The 23066-nt window shown below is 40.4% G+C and overlaps 1 protein-coding gene across 11 annotated transcripts in view; it reads left to right on the top strand.

The window, feature by feature from the left end:
• Positions 1 to 9038: 9038 nt before the first annotated feature.
• The window catches only part of camk2g2 (calcium/calmodulin-dependent protein kinase (CaM kinase) II gamma 2), a 79184-nt gene continuing 65156 nt past the window's right edge, over positions 9039 to 23066 (top strand). For 4 of the 11 annotated variants that reach the window (XM_044371972.1, XM_044371969.1, XM_044371971.1 and 1 more), the window contains exons 1-2: positions 9039 to 9261; positions 10648 to 10742. In XM_044371972.1, the coding sequence (XP_044227907.1) occupies positions 9197 to 9261; positions 10648 to 10742 (160 nt within the window). In that variant the 5' untranslated portion in view covers positions 9039 to 9196. The remainder of the gene's footprint in view (positions 9262 to 10647; positions 10743 to 23066) is intronic. The other 7 variants (XM_044371978.1, XM_044371976.1, XM_044371975.1 and 4 more) reach the window with 2 other exon arrangements.

The following is a 23066-nucleotide window of genomic DNA, read 5'->3' as shown; positions in this document are numbered from 1 at the left end:
ATCAGAAGCAAGTGTCCTTGGTAAGGGGGCCTTAAAGAGCCAGGAGCTAATACGACCTGTTTCAGACAGAGGCTGAACTGAGGGGCTACATAAAGGGCCAGTATAAAACAAATAAGGAGAACTGTAAATCATGCAGAGATATTCCAGAAGAGCCCCATATTAAAATATAGACCTGCAAATGTGCATAATATTTCTCCTTTAATAAAGACCCCTCTTCCTTGCTGAAGTGTTAAAGTAATTCAAGCACAGTTTCACAAACACCAGGAGAAAGTCAAACAGTTCCTGTGACTTCTATCTTTATGGGAAAGTACTGGAAATCAAACTACTGGAGGCTTTCTTTTCTCAAAGAATTCATCAGAAACACAGCTCATGATTTGTATGACATCACTCCAAGGAGCATTGAAGCTGAAGGCACTTCGGTAACCTCCTGTATAAGTGCATGGGACAAACACACAGAAAAGCTAACGCCATCAAAACAGGACTCCAGTGATGAAATGTGATGAGACTGCTTTGGGTTAACAGTATGAATGTTGCTCAGAGACCTTCAGAGGCTCATACATGTGAGGAACTGGTGAAGACAATCGTTAGATGCCCACACATCCCAGTATACTGTGATGGCCTGCAGAAATAAGGTACCGTCAGATGATATAAATCACAGAGGAGGTGTCACACAAACACACACACACACACACATACACACACACACGGGAACACAGTGCTATTCAGTACGTGGGAGGGAGCTGTCATGTCCATTGTTGGATAATCAGTTGAAAGTAAAGCTAACTTACGATCTTAAGATTCTTCGGTGAAGTTGTTAAACACAACAGACTCATGATGCTGTTTTAAATATAACATTTTCTTTCCTTCTGGTGGACGCTGTGTTGTAGATGTGGCCATTTGTTCCTCATTTCCCACTTTGAAAATAAATGCAGCCCTTTTTCTACACTCATTCAGTGAGACAGAGTGAAATCAATGACTCAATTGGGACACATTCACTATTCCTTGCACCATAAACTGCAGGCCATTAAGCACTGAAGTAGCACTGATGTACTATTAAATGCTTACTTGGGACAACATGACGATTTGGTAGTTGACCTAGAATGGTAATAGAGCCATGCTAAATGTACTATACATGACAGATTGTTCCCAAGAAAACTGTTGTGGTTTTAAATTTGAAAAAAATGATTAACTGAATGACGTCTAATAAACAGTCTCAGCGCTGTGCATTTCAGTTCAGACGCAAATGGAAAAGTTTGACCTCTGGATGTTGTGCAAAGGAATGACAGTGGTCACTCCCTCGAACACACACACACCTCAAAACCATAAAAGTATAGTGATGTCACTGGTCAGCGTAAGGGAGGAGAGGCTCTCCAAAGATACGTAGAGCAGCCATGAGCCAAGTTGAAAACATTCTTGCTGAATGAGTCACTCCCGTTTAGCCTCAATGGCTCCACAACACTGCTGTTACTGTATCATCACTGCAAGGAGGTTTAGCTTTTAGACAGTGGTGGAAGAAGTATTCATATCCTTTACTTAAGTAAAAGTGCCAATACAGCAATGTAAAAATACTTGATTATAAGTAAAAGTCATAAAAAATCTGACTTAAATACATTAAGTACATTAGTACCATTAGTAGTATCAGCAACAAAATTTACTTAAAGTATTACAGTAAAAGTACTCGCTTTGTCCCTTTGACTTATATTTTACTGTATATGACATTATCAATTAAACAATCTGAGAAGTTGTGAGATGATTAACGGGAGAGGAAAGAAGAAAAAACAAAGTTCTGATACACAAATCTGTTTTCAGTTTTTGGACTTTTTCTCTAATCTTTGATTTTTGGTGAAATATTGTATCATTTGAACATTTATTGAAATGAAACCATGTGAGAAGTTTAGAGGGAAAAATCAGTATTTGGTGGAGCTGTTAACAAATCATCTGAAATGTGACGTCGACTACACACTGCTTTTTATAAGATGTCAAAAGCCAAAAAGACTGGAAACCACTGGTTTCATCTTTAACAATGTGTTGTATTTTAAAAGCTTGTTCTATTATCCGTTGTGTCAAATCTTCATGAAAAGCATCTGTCAGATAAATGTAGTATAGTAAAAAGTACAATATTTCCCTCTGAAATGTCGTGGAGTTTACCTCAAAATTACAGTGTTTGAGTAAATGTACTTAGTAACTTTCCACCACTGTGCTTAGAGGCTTCTTATACATTGAAATACTACTTTAAATGCCATATTCTGTCTCGCTATGCAGCAACATGACGATGTTCTCATAAGAGCCAGAGCTGATGAATCACAGTGACTATGCGTGACTGTTCTGGTTTTGCCAGAAACCTCCCAAGGTTTCTTGTGAAAGTGTCAGAAACACTTTAGGTGATTCAGAAACAGAGCAGAAGGTCTTTGACATCAGTAAAAACTGAAACATTTTATACTCCTAAAATAAAACTGTCTGTACTGTCTAAATAACTGCCTGTAAAGGTTGAGGGCTGTAAACTAAATACCAGTGAACACCTGCCTCACATTTGAAGAAGACGGCACACAGTATGTCAATTCTACAGTATTTCTGTCATGAAAAGGTCCGGACAGATTTCCAAAAAGAACATCTGGAGACAAACACGTCTTGATTACGACAAAATCACAAGAAAGAAGAGAGGAACAACTAGCGGATACTGGTGTTCTCGTGGAGTTAATGAGGTTAAATAACGCAATACCATATGATGAGGCTGGAGATATCTAAACAGGAGGACAAGACTGCATTATTACTAATGTGAGCCAATTACCATGAAATTTGGCCAGTTTCAGTTACACAAGAGGAAAAATCTTATCAATAGTTTGACTCTCTTAGCTGTCTTTCTTTCTCTCTCTCTCAGCCTCAGGAGTTTTGAAATACTAAAGTCATGGGTCAAAGTCAACACCCCTGTCTCTAAATTTTGCTTTTTAATTATTTGGATTTTTCATGTCTTATTCATTCAGTTAGTTGTTCAGTTATATTTTCTGCATGTTTTCACAGGAAATCAACACATGCTTATGAACTCAACACAACTAATTCAACTATCTCAGAACTAGTCATTTTCAGGAAACTTCTGAGAAATTATTACGAAATTAAAGAATCTTAAATAAAGCGTTACCATTTCACAACAACAAAACAACAACAACGTCTAAATGCTGTTTCAAAACCCCCCTCTACACAGACATGAGCTAAATTCAGGTATAAAAAAAGTGAATCCACACAAATTTGGGGGGAGTTCGGAGCCAAAAAGTAGTCAAATTTAGTCTGAAAATACTGGAAATAGACTTCACATACTCTCAATGTAATAAAAAGTACTCCAATGTTGCCAAAATCCCCAAGAAAAAAGAGAGGACATTACTTTACATCCCATGTATCACTTATTTTTCGCTAACTAACCTGCTTCCTCCTCCTCAGCATGTACCACACCAAACAAGATGTTAAAAGATAAATATGAGACATTGACAGATGATTAACAGTCTAGAACAATACAAACCTGTCTTCTGTTACATTGTGTAATTGTTTAGTTTTTGCATTTTTATGATGTAATACTGAATAGTTTCCCTTTTTAGGCCTTTGCTCAGAACTCACAGGCACATACAACTTGTGAAGGGTTTGCAAGTATAGAAACTGCTTCATCTTAAGGATTCACGAGCTTGAAAGGTTGGTTGCTGCCACTGTTACCACTGTTACCACCCACCTTTCAACCTGCCACTGCAAAGCCTGTCCAAGACTCATCTGACAGGCTCATCGCAGAGAAACACAGCAATTCAACAATTAATACGCCGGTAACTCTGCACCCTCGCTAATTAGGCTTTCAAATCAGAGCGGCTCCCTGTAATTATGGCAGAAACTGGTCACACTGCTCCTGTACTCACTGTAAGCACTCTTTAATCACCGACACTGTTCTCTAAACACACTTCAATATATATATATATACTTACAGTTCAGAGGCAGAAAGATGCATTTAATCATATTGAAAATGTGAAATACATTGTACTGTTTTTATTATTAGCACAAGGCTAGAAACATAATTCTGGGATTTTCCACTATCAAAGCACACTATAACAAGAAAATGCTTGTTGGCCCTTTAGCATGTCATCAGAGGCAGGACTGAAATGCGTGACACACAGGCAGAGGAAGAAGGTTTTATGGGCGATTTATTGAGAAAGGGTGGCAAGGTTACGTGCTTGCACAGACAAGCAGAGAGAGATGAATGGAACACAATCACCACATAGCAACATTAATGATTTGGCAAACAAAAGGGGTGAATAGCCGTCTATTAATAGCAGGGAGCTAATGACTGAAGTGAGAGCAGCTGTGCAGGGAGGTGGCTAATCATCAGGTGATTGGCAGTGGTGGGAAAAACAGATCAGGGGCGACTAGTGGACAGGTGAGCAATGACAGAGTCACCGTGATAGTGGTTCAGTATTGATATAATTAACAGTTCTGAACTTCAGCATACATAGAGAGATCAAACTATAAGTCTATTAATTGATTAGTCAGTAATCGATTCATTGTTTCACTGATTTTTCAAGCAAAAACACCAAAAATCCTCCAGTTACAGCATTTTCCAAATGTGAGGATTTGCTGCTTTTCTCCATTTTACAACATTATAAACTGAATATCTTTAAGTTTTGGACTGTTGGTTGGACAAAACAAGACGTCTGAAGATGTCATCTTTGGCTCTGGGAAACTGATTGACTCATCAATAATGAAAAGGCATTCACACATCCTCCTTCCAGACCAACATGCCCAGAACAAATATTTATCTTATCCTATTAAATTTGCATTATTGAGTACTGTACATAGTTGACAAAACATCTAAATACAAGATCCTTTTTTATAGTTGTTCTGGAGCCTGAAAATCCACTTCAGACCTGTTTAAAGACATAATAATTCTCTATTTTGAATAATGATTTCTATTTAATAGAATGTTTTCCATAAAAAAGTTCAATTACCTTATTAAAAATTCTTAAAATTACATACATTCATTGAAAAATCCACAATATATGAATATACAAATATTTTCTTTTTCAAAAGTTTGAGGAGTGGTGAGATGTCTCCTGGACACATATTGAACCATCCTGCTTGTACGTAGCTTTCATGTGAGCTCAGAGAAACTGTGAAAAATGTGAAAACAGCCCTCTAATGTCAAACTCTGCACAACCAAGTGAAGCAACAATAAGCAAAATATGTTTTTTTTCCATCATATGGCACTAGGGAACCATATGAGCTTTGAAATATTAATCTAAAATCATATGTGAATTCATCAGTGCATCATCTTAATCAAAAATAAATGTTATATGATCATGAGTACTTTACCACCTTACTGGAGTGTGTGCAGCTGTGATGACACACAAACACACACACACACACACACATACATACTTAAACACGGTGCCAAGAGGATATATTAATACCCCTCATGAGATATTCATGAAAGCGCAGATAAACCTTTACAGTGCAGCAGGCCATTACATAACACATACAGTATAATTCCCTGTCTCTTATACAATGATGCTCCAGCTTACTGCTAAAAATCCCTAAAACTGCATACGAGCTGGATCGAAGCCTCAGCTCCCTGAACAGATTTTGTCTCTATTTGTATTTATTGTAGGCATTTTTTAAGATCCCTCGGTGAAATTGTGTCTTGATAAACAACTGTGGGGGTGTTGTGATGATAGTGATTGAATTAGGATGACAATTATCATTGTGGAAAGAGTAAAATAAAAGAAAGGTAGATGGGTACAAGCAGCGTTACAAGACACAGAGGAAGACAACATGTGCATTTGGCTGTGAAGGTGATCGCCTTTATGCAAACGCACTGTCACAGGGAAACAGCCTTAAGGGTAACGCTAACACAGTGTGATGTTATAGTGACCGGACATTATAGATACATAGTAAAGAAATAAATGAGGACAGCAGCAGGTCATCAAAGCGTTATTTTAACAGTACAAAGCTTATGATCCATTGTAAATACCTCTCAGCCATTATAGGGAAACTGAAGGACAAATGTTGCGTCTGATCTCTTAAAATAGCCCCAGAAAAATGTGACATTTCAGTGAATATATCTGTAAATTTTCTGTTTTAGGACACAATGTCATTGCCAACAGAAAATTGTGAGGCAAAGTTTATGCCAACGATTGGAAAAGATGCTTAAATACAGCACTTAACACTTAAAAGGGGGATCTATTGAATTGTTTTGAAAGCAAGGGCTAGTTGAAGTATTCATTTTTGTGGTTGCATATGATTTATAAAATGGTTTACATTAGGAGAGAGCCTGAAACTAAATCTAAACAGTGAATTATTATTATTGTCTCCCAATGCTACATTTTGAGGGGGCGTCTAATACCACCCCACCCCCCCTTTTTTATGGGCCTTGTGTTGTGACTCAAAATCATAATATAGTGGCCATGCAGCTCATTGCTTCGTGCCAATATTAAAATATTGCGGCATCACATCAACATGACTTCGGAGGATGCTGCCCTCATCAGCTGTTCTGATGTCAGCTTTACTTTTGTGCACATGAATCAAAGATGGGAAGGAAGAGATGCTGAAACTGAATCTGGATCTGTAGCTCTAGATACACCAGAAAAGATCTCGCGTTGCTAACAACCCACCTCTATCACTACTGCCGAAGAGGAGACAGTAGACAGACGTCTCACTCTGATATGATTTCTGTCTCCCAGCAGGGGAATAAAAACCAACTGCAACTCCTGATGTGTAGAGGTTGATGAGCCTGGAACAATATCACATGTAACAAACTTGACGTGTGGAGTTTCAAATAGGTGGGCATTAACCGAGCAGGATCTAACAAAATATGCTATTGAGTTGCATTATGGGAACTGTAGGATCCAGTGTTTTTGAAGCCTGATCCACACTAAGGTTGATGAGAGACAGTTATCATGAGTTTTTCCCCCCCATCAGCCACAGGGGGCAACAGTGAACACACTACACACTTAAAAATTGACCTGGACAAGCCACACAAAGATTAATGTTATGGAGCAATTTTACAAGAGAGTGATGAAGAGGAGTAGTGAGGACCATCAGGAGCAATTTGGAGGTTCATTATCTTGCTCTAGGGCACTTCGGCATGTGGACAGGATGAGTCGGGGTTGGAGCTGCTAACCTTGTGACCCTGTATACACTTGGTTTTTTAAAATGTGTCTTGGCCGATCGGATCACAAGTGGACAGCACTAAATACAAGTGTAAAGGACCACCAAGACACATTGAGATCCGATCACTCAAACCACTTGCCGAGGTGGTCTGGGACTCATTTGACCAAATATCTTTTGTAGTGTAAATGCTAATGTGTCCTGGTGTGACAAGGACAAGGAGAGTAACAGGAAAGTACATCATCACTGCAAGACGTGGTGGATGTTCTGGTGACAGCGCACCAATGCCAAATGACTGTCCTGCCACAACAGTTGGAATAACCTGTACATGTATATTACTTCTTGAAACACTTTTGTTTTCTTAGCTGGCCTGTTTGAGAGAAATCTGGCATTTGTCTGGTGACAAACTGATTAAAAAGATTATTCACTTAGCATTTCTACAAAGAAGTCGACACTCTCTGAATTGAAGTCAGTTGGAGCTGGCAGCTAGCTGTCTTTAGCAACGTTGCGCTTTAAGGTACTTCCATGATGACTTCAGCTTCAAGCCGTGGTAGTTGCCGCTTGATTCAGCCTCTGTCTGAAACATGCTGCTTTAGCTCCTGTCTCTTTATGGCCCCCCTCCCAATGAGCCCACTCTGTTCTGATTAGCCTCCTGGAAGCTGCCCCTCAGGAAACTTCCTGCTGTTCCAGAGGCTGCGTAAACAAGCAATAGTAGCCAGGTAGAATTTCATTTATTTTTTTCGTTCCCTACTCAAAATAGAAACTTCTCAAATACGTCCGAGCCTAAATCAGATCCAAAATATGCGAGTGGACAACGTGAACAACCTTAGCAACAAAGGCTACAGAACGGACAGCTGTTTGTGGGCATGCTTGAACAATCTGACGTTATCACAAGGAGGAGGTAGCGGTAACTTTGCAAAGGAAGTTTTCAGAGCAGGTTCAAGCCCTGCAGCTTTTGACTTGCAGGGAGTATTTTTACATACGATCACCTCAAGTTTTGGAACTTTGACCATTTTTAAAGCTGGAGTGCAGGACTTTTGTCTCCCCCTTCTGGCAGTAAGAGTAATTACAAAACCAGTGTCTAAATAGACTCCGCCGTAGCCTACTCTGTTGTTGTGGCTGTAAAATGGTGGATAAATTGTTTTTGAGTGTCACAACCCCTGCAAAATGACTTGTTTTACTATCAGAATTTGAGCCATTCAGTCCGATAACATTTGGAAAGTCTAGACGAGCCACAAGAGAGAGAGAGAGAGCAAGAGAGCTAACCAGAAAGTAGATGACTCAGCTGGCGGAAGTCTCTAGTGCACATGCTCTGCCCATATTGCATGAGCAGTGTGCATTCATCCGGCCAGCGTGGGAATGTCAAACCTGACACCAGATTAAAAACTCTGTATACTGTGAAACACAGAGAGATTTATCTGGCAGCGATAGGCTTAATTAGCATTGTGTGTACTCATATGGCAAGGGCTTGAATCTAATCGATGTTCATTTATATGTACATCCTACATCATAACAATATAAAAATAACAGAAAATCAGGCAGTAATTATTTTTAAAAGCAGAGCATTTAAACATGTCTTTAAAAATCTTTAAATGTGTCCTTTAAAGGTGCAAAATTGCAGCCTTTAAAATTAATCTGAATAACTGACATGATGAAAATAAAGGATTAAATAGAAAATGGTACAGCCACAAAACATAACACCAGGTTGGCATAGTACTGAACAACATAAATAAAATAATAATAATGAGTTAAGATGAAAAAGCCTTCCTGAATAGAAAGGTTTTTAGGCCTTCTTGTTTTTAGATGTTAACGCCCACTTTTGCAAAATAGTTTTCATTTTCCTTTTGAAGCACAGAGTGACTCATCTTCCTGATAGAGGATCTTCGCTACTACAGCTCTCTCCCCTCTCTCCTCCCACTCTCCTGCTCCTCTCTCTGAGCTCGAGTCTGTCCGCTTGTCTTCCCCCTCTCTGCCTTCACGAGTTCTCCTCCCGAAACCTGCGCGAGGCGGTCACTGAAGCGCGAGGCTATTTCCCCCCCTCTCCCCGGTCACTTCAGTCAACATGGCTACAATTGTAACCTCGACCCGATTCACAGATGAATATCAGCTGTACGAGGAACTCGGAAAGTAAGCGACCGTCAGCACCACTGCTGTTGTCTTGTTGCATTCAGTCTGTGCGTGCGTGCTTGTGCGTGCGTGTGTGTGTGTGTGTGTGTGTGTGTGTGTGTGTGTGTGTGTGTGTGTGTGTTTGCACGCTTGTCTCTCCTCTGCTGCTGCTGCTGCTGTTGCCATTGTGCGCGTTTACTTCAGTGTTGACAAGGCAGGAGAGGGGCTGTCAAAAAACAGGGAAGGGTAGACAACCTCCCTAAGCAACAGTAAGCTGTGGGCAGGTTCATGTTAGCGCTACGGCTTGTATTTAATCCTGTGCGCGCGTATTTAAAGGTGTATCGCACCATTATTACCTTGTAACGCAAGAGGTGTGAAACATCCGCGTACAGGAGCTACTTGTTTGTCAATATATCTGCAGAAAACTCGTTGTGCATCAACCGTTCAGCTGTGTTTTTTGTGCATTTGTAAGCAGACTGCAGGGGTACTGTACTGTATATGTCAAGCCAAAAAAAAAGAGAGAGCGAGAGAAGGCTGTGCTGCAAACAAGACTGAGGCGGTTGCACATTTTCACACATGCTGCTGCATGCAGGAGTGAAAGGACACCTCGGTTTGCGATGAATATCCTGGCGACAGAGCCACTCTGTAACATTTAATCTTTGCGTGCAGCCAATAAGAGCTGCTCGACCTTCCAAATACAGAGTTTAAAGGAGGCGTCTGTGCAAAATGCACAAGGCACAGTTAATTCTACCTCTTCAGTGTCTTCATTCTCCTGTAGCCCTCCTCACATTTCTTCCTGTGCGCTAATGACTGGGTCCTTTCACAATAGAGCAAGCCCCTCTCCCTCCCCTGTCACGCACTAGTAACCAGGACCTCCTCTCACATCTCACCCACAGAATATCAGACAGTTTTAATTATGTATGTGACTTCCTTTCTCCCCTCTCTTTAGGTGTATGTGATTCCTGCATGCCCTTAGTGTGTGACGAGTTCAGCGCACAGCCGTGCACTTCCCCCTGTGTCGATTTCTTTCGTTATCGATTAATCGATTGGTTGTTTGGTCTATAAAATGTCAGAAAATGGTGAAAAATGTCAATCGCAGTCTCACGAAGGCCAAGATGCAACCTAAAATGACCAACAGTCAGCAACCCAAAGATGTTCAGTTTACTATCACAGAGGGCCAAAGAAACCAGGAAATAATCACATTTAAGAAGCTGGAACCAGAGAAATGTTCTTTAAAAAAATACCTACCAACAATACAATACCAACGATTTATCAACTATCAAAATTGTTGCCCATTAGTTTTCTGTCGATCGACTAATCATTGCAGCTCTACCTGTGACACACGCATTTAATGGAGAGTTTTGTTAGCGGTTTCACAGATACATCTCTTTTTTTTTCCTGCTCCAGGGGTGCCTTCTCCGTTGTTCGGCGATGCGTCAAGAAGTCCACCGGCCAGGAGTATGCTGCTAAAATTATCAACACCAAAAAGCTCTCAGCCAGAGGTAAGTGGAGTGGATATCAGAGGTGTGAATCTCTGGGAATCTCACGACTAAATCGGATTCTGATTCTTGGTGTCTGATACTTTTCAGAATTAATTATCAATTTTTTCAGTCTCTCGCTCCACTATACTGTGCTGAACCATTCACTGGTGTCCTTAGTTCACTGAAATACAATATGAAACATAACTGGCAGATAAGATAAATGGTCTGCAGCCTTTTTATTTTTTAAAAAACTGCATTAATTAATGAATGAATTCATTTGAAAGCATCTCACAGTCTCCTGTCTGTATGAGAACAACAAAATGAGGGGGAGGTGGAGTGCTCCGCTGTGTTATTATTAACGTCATGTCTCCAGCAGTGGAGAGCAGCCTCGCTGCAGCACTGTCAGCTCCGGGGAAAGACATCGTTGTCCAACATGCCGAGCGGGTGCAGGGTTTCTGAGGTGAAACAGACTGAGCATTGAGTTATTTTCTTCACCTCCGAGTTGGTTTAAGTTGTTTAATGCTGCAGCGTGTGTTGTTCAGCCGGTCTCGTCTGTTACTGCTGGAGTTTGCCGCTCTGCTCCGCTGCCTTTTGTTAAGATGAACTACAAGATAACACATATGTGTGCTGTGGACCGTCCAGGTGCCGCGCTGCCCTTGTTGAGTTCTGCTTTTCTTTCCGTCAACATCAACTAACGTTTAGAAAATTGATTTTTGACATTTGTGAATCGATTCAGAATCGTAGGAGATCAGAATCAGATTCTTATGTGAGTCAATTTTTTGTCACCCATGTTATCCATTGTGTGGCTCAGTGTCACAGTCAAGGAGCAACATGAATTTATGCAAACTGAAAGCTGACAACAGTAACTGCTCGGTAAAGTTCTTTCAGCTGCAGGCTTGTTAGTTTATTTCCTTAAGAGCAGAGAGCCGGGCGCTCTGTCCTCTCCTTGTCAGTGGAGATTCCTGAAAAGCTGTAGGACTTGGCAGAGCTGGACTGCTGCGGTTTAAGTTGCACAGTGAGGTTCAGCGAGCTTTGGCAGTTGTCTGCAACCATTTTTGGTTTGTTATGGTTACTGTGGGTCTCTCTCAAATGCCATATGTGCACCGGCTTGACCCTTTGCCTAAAATACCCTCAACTCTTAAGTCTATGAGACTGAAAGGATTCTGGTTTACAACTTCGGTCTTATTTTAATAATCATTGTTTTAATTATTTCTATTAGTCATGATAACATACTCACCATAGTGATGGTTGAGATCTGAGAATGCTTCAGTATCACTGAAAAAAAGCCAGACAGGGCAAGAAATATGAGCAGTCAATCTATCAGATGAAACAAACAACAAACTCCCAGACCAGACAGACTTATTCTGGAGAGCAAACAAAGGCCACCAGTAAAATCATTAGCCAAACTATCTGTTGTAAATGTCCGTCGCAGTTTACAAATCGACTTCCTGGTACCGGACCTGCCGTCGTTGTGTGTGTGTGCACATGCCCCATGTTCGTTCCTCTCATGTTTTATCATTACATTCCAGTCACAGAGCAACAGAGCATCTGCTTTTCCTTGGTCGGTCCCTCACTTTGGTCCAGAATTAACTACTATTATTGAACAACTAGTGGATGAGTTGCCATGGTCCCCAGTGGATGAATCCCTAATGACTTTGGTGACTTTTCCTCTCGTGCTACCATGAGGTTCACATTTTAGCTTCTGTCAACCACAGGATGAATTGTAATATTGATGACCCTTAACTTTTCATCAAGCATCATCATCTGGTCAACATTTCAATTTGTCCAATACTTCAGTTTATGACCAAATAGCTGAAAAACTAACAACATTCCCATCATTCTCACCTGCACTTTGTGTTTACTGCTAATTAGCAAATGTAAGCATGCTAACGTGTCACACCTGCCTAACATCAGCATGTCATTCAGTTGCACTCCCAATTTTACCTCCAAATTAAGCGCTAATGGTTACTAGTCTGATGATGATTGAACAGAATTCATTTTTAGCCAGACTTTAGACATCAGATATCTTTTTAGTTCCCATATTGCAGCTACGAAAACAAGACCAAACTTGTACTAAACCAGACTTCACCTTTAAGTCATTGTGGTCAGTTCAGAGGCAGAAAGTTTCCAGTTATTGTCAGCCTGTATGTGTTTGTTCTCATTATCGTCACACACGTTGAAATGCTTCAGTATTTGTGGCAGATTTGTTGTCATTGTCATTAGTCTGCCTGTTACACTGCGTGTGTGTCAAAGCATTATGTTGCTGAATCCGAGCATTTTTGGTCTGTTGATTGTTTTGTTTGTCACATGTGTTTGTATTTGCACATGCATCCCATCGATCCATCACTGTATCCCTTCTTGTCTTGGTGTGTGTGAGCGTTTTTGCAGAGTCCTTGTGTGCTTGTGTGTTTGTCCGAGCAAGCGTCAGACCAGGCCACCAAAGGTTGAGTGATGATGTGAACTGCAGATCAGGGCCAGTTCTGGACTGATTGGGCTGCTCTCTCCCGGGGGACGCAGGCTGAATTGCTCTGTCTGTATCTCCCATCTCAAATACCCCCACCCATGTCATTTTCTCTTCCTTTTAATGTTGTTTTCTCCCCTCCTTCCCTTCTCTCTAAACAAAAGATTGATTTGAAGAAAGATCTTAAAAACCCCTTCTCACTAGGCGATTTGATCTAGTGTGTGTGTGTGTGTGTGTGTGTGCATTGTGTGGAGGGCTGTGCTGGCAGCGGTCCGGAGCCAGTAACCCGGCAACAGCAGGGGTGAAACTCTTCATCCCATAGGCTGTCTGACAGAGAGACGTGTGTGTCTGTGGGTCGTGGTCGCATTGATCACACACACATACGCAGACGAATGCTCTTTTCTCACTTGTAGCGCAAACACATTTGCACACATTTTTCTCTCACCTATTTAACGGTTCTCACACTTAACTACATACGTACAAGACAAAACTGTCTGTATACAGTTTCACATTGTGAGACCCAAGTACACACACACACACACACACACATTCGACTCTCCTCTAGTGCGCAGTGCCCATAACAGGAGCTGAAATGTGCTGGCACTGTCAATGTGTTCCTCACAAACACAAGAAGCATGTTCTCCTTCCTTCAACACCACACACACACACACACACACACACACACACACGCACACACACCATGCCTATAAAACTTAAAAGGTGGAGAGAAAAGAGCCAGCGACATGGACACCCTTGTGTTAAAGGGATAATTCTGGTTTCTTACAACTTTTTCATTATTTTTCATCATTTCTACTGGTTACAGTAATACTGTACTCACCATGTAAATTAAAGATCTGGTAACGCACCATCATGGCTAATTCATCTATGCTTTTTGATGTGATAGCTGGAAGCTTGATGACTACTTGCTGACTACTAGCTAGCTTGGTCACCAAGCGCACAATAAGTTAAGTTGTTTTATTCAAGAGATGTATTTGTATCAACTGCTCTCTCACGTACTGTCGAGACGGTTGGTCAGTGGTGCATATATGCTTGCCAAAGTTCACAGAGGTTGAACAATATGTGAAAACTCTGCACACAGATTTTCTTTGACCTTGCAAACGAATCAACTGATTGCATCAGTTGATTCAGTTGAACAGTTTTCCTCAGTCCACAGTATTTGACTCCATTACATTTGTGTCACAGAGCTAAGCATACGATAAAATGATTAAACTGTCTATTAAACAGTTTAACTTCAGCCCAGTGTCTGACCAGCTGTGCAGTGGTGAGTGATTTAGTTGGTACCCCTGGTTCTGGAAGTAAAAATCCCGTTCATTTTTCCCATAGACAACCTTACGTGACTCACAGTTTGAGCACATCTACGTCTCGCATCGACATGAAACTCTCTCAGTTAAATCATCAGTACAGAAGATGAAGTTAATGTCAGCTAGTGAGGTGCATTTCAGCAAGAAACAGCCAATCACCGAGCGTAAAATTCGGTCACATGTGGCGCTAATGGTGGGTGGAATCTAAAGATTATGGTGTTGAGAAAACTGATTTTGTTTACTAATCTACAGAGTAAATCAGTTCACTTTTAATTTCTGGGTCTCTGACAGGCTTCTCCATAGCAACAGAGGCTGAGGCTCATGGGTATTGTAGTATTCTTAGCCATTCGCCCTGCCAACATCTCAGACAAAACATGATTTCTCAGAAAGGAAGTTGAAAAGAAGTTTCTATGTTAAGTAATATTGAGGGTATTGTTTAAAGAAAAAGTTGAATTGGCACTACAGAATGAGGAAAAACACTTCTGGAACCAGCAGTAATTCTGTTATTGTAGTGATGTTTTTGTGTTCCTACATCTCAGCAATTACTTTAAGTACAATGTGATAAGTGATAGAGAGGTGCCCCAGCACAAGCGCAGTCCTGCTACTCGCTGTACTGCAGCAGCAGGAGGTCCAGACCCTCTTTGTCACGTCGTACAGCTGTTAAGCAGCGTGTGAGTAAGTTAACAAATCCGCACATATTGTACATGTTTAGTCTGATCTCTGCCTCTGTTTTCCCTGTTCCTGTTTGCAAACACTGAACATACAGTATATCGGCTTTGGTGGTTTGATGTCTGGGGAACTTTGGAGTATTGTTTGTACTTATGAAGTGTACGTGCATTTGTGTGTGTGTATGTGTGTGTGTGTGTGTGTGGACAGGATTAAGCCCTACTCTCCGTGGTTCAGGGAGGGCACATCGGCTGACAGTGAGGTCAGTGATTATGGCTGGGTCGTGTTGTGTCGCATGCATGCGCACCGTCGCTCAGACGGATACACACACATGCACACGTGGTCTGTCGCATCCACTGACTTTCACACACGTGTACATCGACACAGACACACATTAAGGACACGTTAGATTCAGCGGCTGTTGTAATTTGAATGTCATTGAGTCATATTTTCTGTTTGGTGACATTTTCTCATTAATGAACGTTCATAGTATTTTATCTTTAAAACCTAAAGTCAGTGCAGTTTATAAATTGTGGAAAAAAGAAGATGAATATTGAAGGGTTATAGAGTCTGATTACCCTTAAGTAAACAAAAAAGGGCAGAGAAACATTAAGACTAATCTATTGATTTACAGTTGTGCAGAAAACTACCACAGCTACACACATCTTAATAAAGTTTTGCATCATGATAAGCAAAACTTAAATGATAGATTAGTGTTTTGGCTAAAGAATTGATTAATTGATCTATCAATCTGTGAGTTCAGTTAAATTGGATAATAATCAAAATTGAAAACAGAACATTAATACAAAGCTGCAACGATTAGTCAATTAATTGGTTAATCATTTTGAGACATTTTTTAGGAAAAAATGTAAAAATCATCTGATTCCAGCTTCTCAAATGTGAATATTTTCGGGTTTATTTAGTCTTCTATGACAGTAAAATGAATATCTTTTGGGTTGTGGACTGTTTGCTGGGACAAAGCAAGACATTTGAGGATGTCATCTTGAGCTTTGAGAAACAGTGATCGACATTTTTCACCATTTTCTGACATTTTTAAAGGTTTAATGTGTAAGAGTTGGCCACCCGATCCAAACAAATAGGGGGCAGCATATCACCCGTGCATCACCATTATCATGATATCTAGTCTTCCGACCGCTCGAAGCGCTTTACACTACGTGCCACAGTCATCCATTCACACACACATTCATAAGTTGATGGCAGAGGCTGCTCATCAGGAGGAGTTGGTGTCATTCACACACACACACACACTGAACACACGGATGGCACAGCCTTCAGGAGCAATTTAGGGTTCAGCATCTTGCCCAAGGACACTTCGACATGCGGACTGGACGAGCCGGGGATCGACCCGCCGATCTTCCGATTAGTGGAAGATCCTGAACCACAATTGACCTATCACTCACTAAATATAGTGTAAGGCTATACAGTGGTAAATTACAAAAGAGCTGCACAGATCAGAAAGTGGTTGCACCACAGAGGTAAGTTACAACATATCTCTGAGTAACAACTAAATAGTTACACACATGCCCATAGAGTAGGTCAAAATGTCACAGAACTCACTAATGGTAAAACAGCAGTTTTTCTGCCACACAGCTTATATTTTTCATTAATTGCTGCCACACACTATGATGTGCTACGACGCCAATGCAAGCTTTCACATAGCAAACCAGTGCACTTCATTGGATCAGCTGACATGACCAACTGATGTCTCGCTGGCCAGCGTCTGCAGTAGCAGCCGGCTGCTCTGACAATGTCGGTGCAACTTTTATTAATAGATACCTACTCAGATGTGAAAATGTTCCTTCAGTCCAAGGCTGCTGATAGTGTAATAGTGTAGTTCACAAGATAAGCAGTGATGACACACTAGCATCAGTTTACAGAAGTAGATAATGACAATTATTGTTAGCCTGAGGCAACGGTGACTACATGATAACAATTGTGGGAAGCAGAAGTTAAGAAGGGAAGTGTGTTCATAAACTGATGTTACTTTTAGTTTAGTGGTGGAGGGCTGTCACATGCTCTTGTACATGCTCCGATGACAAGGGGAGATAGAGAGGTCTCCTTTAAATGGCTTTGTGATGACTCCTAATGACTCCTATACATCTTTTGCAGAAGCTTGAATCTATTCTGTGCAAAGATAAACCAGAAGTCAGTGGTTAGATTTTAAAAATATGATAAAAGGAAGTTTAGAAGAACTTTTCATATCTCTTTTTTGACAGGAGGTTCATTACAGTACCTCTTCCGTTACAATTCATTGTGTAAAAGTCAAACCTTGCATATCTCCATGTATATGAGGAAGTCAGCATTTGCTTTTGCCCACTCAGCGTTCGTCTGCCGCTTTCCATTTATGAGTATCCCTGTCATCACCAATCTTCTGCTTTAACTGCATCCACTGATGATGTTGCAGTGCAGTTTTATAGTTAATGTTAAGAAAATGGTCAAAAAAAGAAAAGAAATGAAAAATGTATGTGGGTAATAAATGCTTTCAACATTGTCTCTAATAGGGCTGAAATTCTTATGAAAATCATGATGTCAAAACGGGTATTTCGTCTTTGACATCACTGACTAGGGTGTGGCCAGAAGTGCAGCGTGCTTAAACCAGTTTAAAACCAGTTAAGATCATTAGGGTTTTACTGGCTGTACACATTGGAAGAATATGTCTGAGTTCCAACTTTTGGTTGGAGGTACCTGGGTGCACCAGCCCAAACCATGTGTTAAGATATGGATGTGCAAATCTCCAGTTCTTTTTATATGTGATTTCAAAGAAGCAAACATAACATGAGGTGCACATGACATTTTTCCAGCTGAGAAAAATGGAGTGGACAAAATATTAGGAACACCATTCAATATAATGCACTCCAGTACACCACCAACACCCACTACGACCTCAATAATAAACAAAGTAGAATGATCACCTTTCTGACAATGTCAACAAAAACTGAAAATGTATAAGCCTTGTAAATGTAAAATTTATGGCAGAGCTGATGTATTGGATTGCATTGAATTGCACACGTGCTCATAATGAAGTGGCTGGTGATTGTGTGTATATATATGCTGTTTGTTCCAGAGTTGCACCTCTCCCAGTAAATGTAAACATTTACTATTTTCCACATTAACAATTGAGCATGTAATATATCACTTCTGTACTGTTTAAAATGTAGGTGTTCCTTTATGAAAATAACACTGTGTATTAGTTTTTGGTTTATTCTGTTACGCTTGCAAGGAGAAAGAGAAAAGGATTTAGTTAGACTATCAATTACATTGTTATTTTAAAGGTTAATCTGCCAATTATTTTCTTGATTAATCGAAAACAAACGAGTAACTGGTTTTTATTTTACACGTGTGAAGTGTTTTGTCTGATGTCTTTGTGAATGGACATAAAAAGGACAGTTAATGCAAAGTCAGTAATTTTGAGATGCAACACCTGAATTTAGGGTGACTCCACATCCAGAGATGTAATTAATACCCAAACAGAAGATTGTTGGCAGAGTGATCTATCTCTACAGTGTTTCATGTTATTTTTAGCAACAATTATGTATCACGCACTGTGTTGAACTGTGAAGGGAGTGTATTTTTACACTGTTATTAGGTAAGGCCTTGTGATGTCAGGGAAAGAGAGGGGGGGTGGTGGGGAGGGGGGGACTGGCGGCACTCGTCTCACTGTTGAATTATTGAGGTGCAAGGCTGCTCTGCTCTCGGTGAACATGGACAAGAGCTGAAGAGCGGACCCTCAAACTCCTTTTCTCCCTTTTCTTTTGCTTCCTTTCTTCATCCGATTTTCTTTCATGTGTCTCATCTCTCCCTCAGTAGCCATTCCCTTCCTTTTTTGTCTCTTTCTTTCTTATGCCACTTCTTCCTCCCTCTTCCTTGTCATCTCCTCCCCTCTCTCTGCAAGGCTGCCGCATCGCAGGCTGTGCAGGCAGACGATGTGTGTGTGTGTGTGTGTGTGTGTGTATGTATGTGTGTTTTAGTTTTCAGGCTTTTGGTGGGCTTCTAGTGCACTCGCTGGAGGCTGATTGGCGGAGGGTAGATAAACGTAGCAGCGCTGCGCGGTGAATGTTTAATGAGACCAACTGTGAATATTTGATGAGAGGGAGAGAGTGAGAGAGTCATATATGGAAAGAGAAAGATGTAGATCTGGAAAAAGAGAATGAGATGGCAGGGTTATATGCTCAAAAGCAGAAATAGCGCACTGTACGGTAACACATGCATGGTTTGTCTTCCCGCAGCATGCAAACCTTCCTCTTTTCTTATCAAGGCTTTGGTGCAGGACAGTAACTGAGGGTGGCTTTGAGTGTGTTTCCAATGCTGCCCTCCTGTCATATTCATCTTGCCCTCTTTTCTGTCCTATCTGCTCATCATTATCCCCCCTGTCCGAAGCATATGGCATGGTGTAGGAGCCAACTTGAATAAAATTTTCATTTGCCATATAGTGCTGGACGAGGAGAGGGGGTGCTGATTGAGGGGAAGGATTTGACACTAGAAGCTGAATCTACAAGCCAAGACAGCAACTAACAATATGAAATTAAAAAAAATGTAGTAATATTAGGATTACAACTAATGATTATTGTGTTTTGTCTGACCAACTGTCCAAAGCCCCAATATATTCAATCTAATATCAAATAGGACGAAGAAAACCATCAAATGTTCACGATTGAGGAGCTGAAACCAGTTAAATTTGGGCATTTTTGCCTTAAAAAATGATACGCTGATTATCAGAATAGTAATTTTCTGTCATTTTAGCTGTTGAATGTTAGTGAAAACAGTCAAAACTGTTCATCACAATTTACTAAACCCCATGACTGTGTTTTAAATTGCTTGTTTTATCCAACCAAGAGTTCGTTTACAATGAATAAAGTGGACAGGAGCATCAAATCCTCACATTTGAGAAACTTGAACTAGCGACTGTTTGGCGACTGCTTAATAAATAACAGTCAATTTTCTGTCAATCAACTAATGATTTTAGCACAACAGTGTTGCTGTTCAGTTTGATTCAGGCTGTTCCTGCTCTGTTGTGCATTTGTTTTTTGTTCAGTAGTTTGGGCCAATTTTCCTCTACTCTGTAGTTGAAAGCAGAGGAGAGCTGATTAATTGATTAGTTGATTAGTTGATCTTTGCGTTGTGAACTGTTGGTCGGGACAAAGGAGGCATTTGAGGATGTCACACCTTACCATTTTTCATCATTTTCTGACATTTCGTAGATCAGTAGACTAGCTGATTTATCGAGAAAAGAATCAACAGATTAATTGATTATGAAAATTAGTTGCAGCCCGAAAGCAGAGAGAGACAGAAATATGAGGAGAGAGTGAGAGAAATACAACAAATGTCTCCTGCCAGAATCAAATGCCAACGTTTCTATGAGGTGGTTTTCAACTTAGACCACAAGGTCATTGTTGTGCATTTCTTCGTTCGCATGCACTCTGCCTCCCATGCTCATCAGTCCATGGAAACCTACTGAATTTGGTTCATAGGGAAGACTGCCTGCCAACACTTCATTGGATTACATTACATTAGAGAATCTCAGGTGTGTGTGCATACATGTCCATCTGCGTGTGTGTGTGTGTGTGTGTGCGCTTCCTTGTCAGTTCAGGTCACGTCAGTGTGTGTGAGTCATGCAGGAGGTCTTGTTTGTATGTCCCTCCTCTGACAGTGCCAACAATTTGTTCATGTGTGCAGCTTAAAGAAGGTCATTGACCGAAAGCTTGCCTCAATAAATGAACATTGCACAGAGCGTGTGGAGACTCCTCCTGTTATCTATATTGTATCTCAGCTGTTTGCTTTGTGATCTTCGTATAACTAAAAGGTGTGGAGCTCGAATGAAACTTGCTTACTTTCAGCAGCTCTCTGTCATCGGTCTCTTTATGTTTTTAGTGTATTGTCTCTCTATATCAGTCAATTAGTACTAAAATTGAAACTATGGCAACTCTTCTGATAATTGATTAATTTTATTAGTCATTTTTCAAGCAAAACACCAAATATTTAAGTAGTAAGCAAGTAATAAGTAAATAAGTATGTAATTGGTAAGTAGTAAGTAATAAGTAGGTAGTATGTTTTAATAATGTAACTAATAAGTATGTAAATAAGTCATATGTAAGTAAGTAATTGGTAAGTAGTAAGTAATAAGTAGGTAGTAAGTAAGTTTCAAGCACATAAGTTATAAATGTGTAAATAAATAAGTAATTGGTAATTGGTCATTTTTGATATCATACATGTGTGTCTGTGGCTCTCCAGCCTCTTCAGACATAACAGGCGTCATACATTCCTGATCACTCTCTATCATGCTGTCAATCAAGCAGCTTGTCTCCATGGTAACAGCCATCTTATGTGCATCCTCCATACCTTCACGCCTGACAGCCAAGATTACATAAACATGGTCACCATATTCACTGGGTGTCATGTACAATAAATAGTAACATGGTGCAGTCAGATGTACCGTGGAAATCTCAAGTCCCTGAGCCTGAGGAAACCCACTCTGAACGCATGGCTGTCAATCAGACTAAGTGATGTTTTCCAAAAAATGTCTCTGAAAAACGTGTGACTTTTTGTTTACTGTCATTTTGATGGCTTTAATCTGCCTACACAGTAGCCACATTAGAGATTCAGTCAAATTTTTAAAAAGAGTAAAATCTGTGTAGTTTGTGAGTTCATAGTTTGTAAGAGTTAAGGAGAAGGAGAGAAAGACTTTGATAGTTGTAAGCTAAACAAAAAAGAATATGATCAGTACAAAGTTATGTCAGCCTGGGCCTGTGTTAGTTTTCCCAACACTAGGTGAGCTACAATATCATATTTTCTCTAATAGTCGCCAGGGCCTTTATTTACCTCAACTCCAGAGGGTACCAGGCCTTTATTGGAAGCAGGCTTATATTAGAGAGAGGCCTTTATTCCTAATTCCCTCTGTTTGATAAGTATATTTGCTCATATTTTAGTACAAAGCCTTCCTGTTTTCTGATCTGCTTCTGTTTGCTCTGTTAAATTTTTGTGACTGCATTATGCTATTAATAAAATTAAAAGCTTTCATTTCCCGACGAGAAAAAGAGGAAGAGGGAGCTAGAGAGTGAATGAAGAGAGTTGGTTAGGGAGCTGGTAAGAAAGCAGTGAATCAGATTAATAAAAAAAAATGTTTCACAGCGGTTACTTTCTAGAGCACAAATAAACACACCCACACGCCCACACACCACCGTACAACCCTGCAGCGGTGCGCAGCAACACCTGATTTGGTCTGAATGTGGCCTCAATCCACCTTTGTTTTTTCCCTCCCCGGCCTGTAATTGGGGCCGGCCTTTATTTGTTCATGTCGATCACGCCCATTGCCATTATTAGAGACCCGGCTTTTAATTGAATACAGGCCACTATTAGAGAAAATATGGTCTATTGAGTTTGTGCTGCGCTATCAGACTGATTTCCTGACTGAATTTGGGATTTTTAAAAGATGCAACATCTTTGCAACGTAAGGGATACAGCTGACATAATTTTATTGTTCTCTTACTGTCAAATCCCATGAAAAGGCAAAAATCAGCTATGCTTTCTGCGTCTGGGTGTTTGTGACTTGTGTGAACACGTACACAGACACTCAAAGTATTGTGAGTCAGTCTCTCGCTTCAGTTCCCTATCTATTGCACTCAGCCCTGAGTCAAAAGATGTAAATCGTGTCACAAAAATATTGTAAAAATGCTCAGTTACTTCCTTAAACAGCTGGGAAGAGTAGAATTTGGAAAAAGTTACTCAAACAGGAGTGAAGAGTGCATTTGTTGGGGACTGTTTTCAGCCATGGATTAATACACATATGGAGGTGAAGAGTTTTTCTTTAACTAGGACTGTGTATGTTAGAATGACTTAATTCCCCTGTCATTGTAATGAAGGAACATGTCCTCCAGTGCA

Source organism: Thunnus albacares, chromosome 14, assembly GCF_914725855.1.
Source record: "Thunnus albacares chromosome 14, fThuAlb1.1, whole genome shotgun sequence".
NCBI classification, from domain to species: Eukaryota; Metazoa; Chordata; class Actinopteri; order Scombriformes; family Scombridae; genus Thunnus; species Thunnus albacares.
Note: the sequence above shows the minus strand (reverse complement) of the source record. Positions and strands in the feature narration are given on the sequence as shown.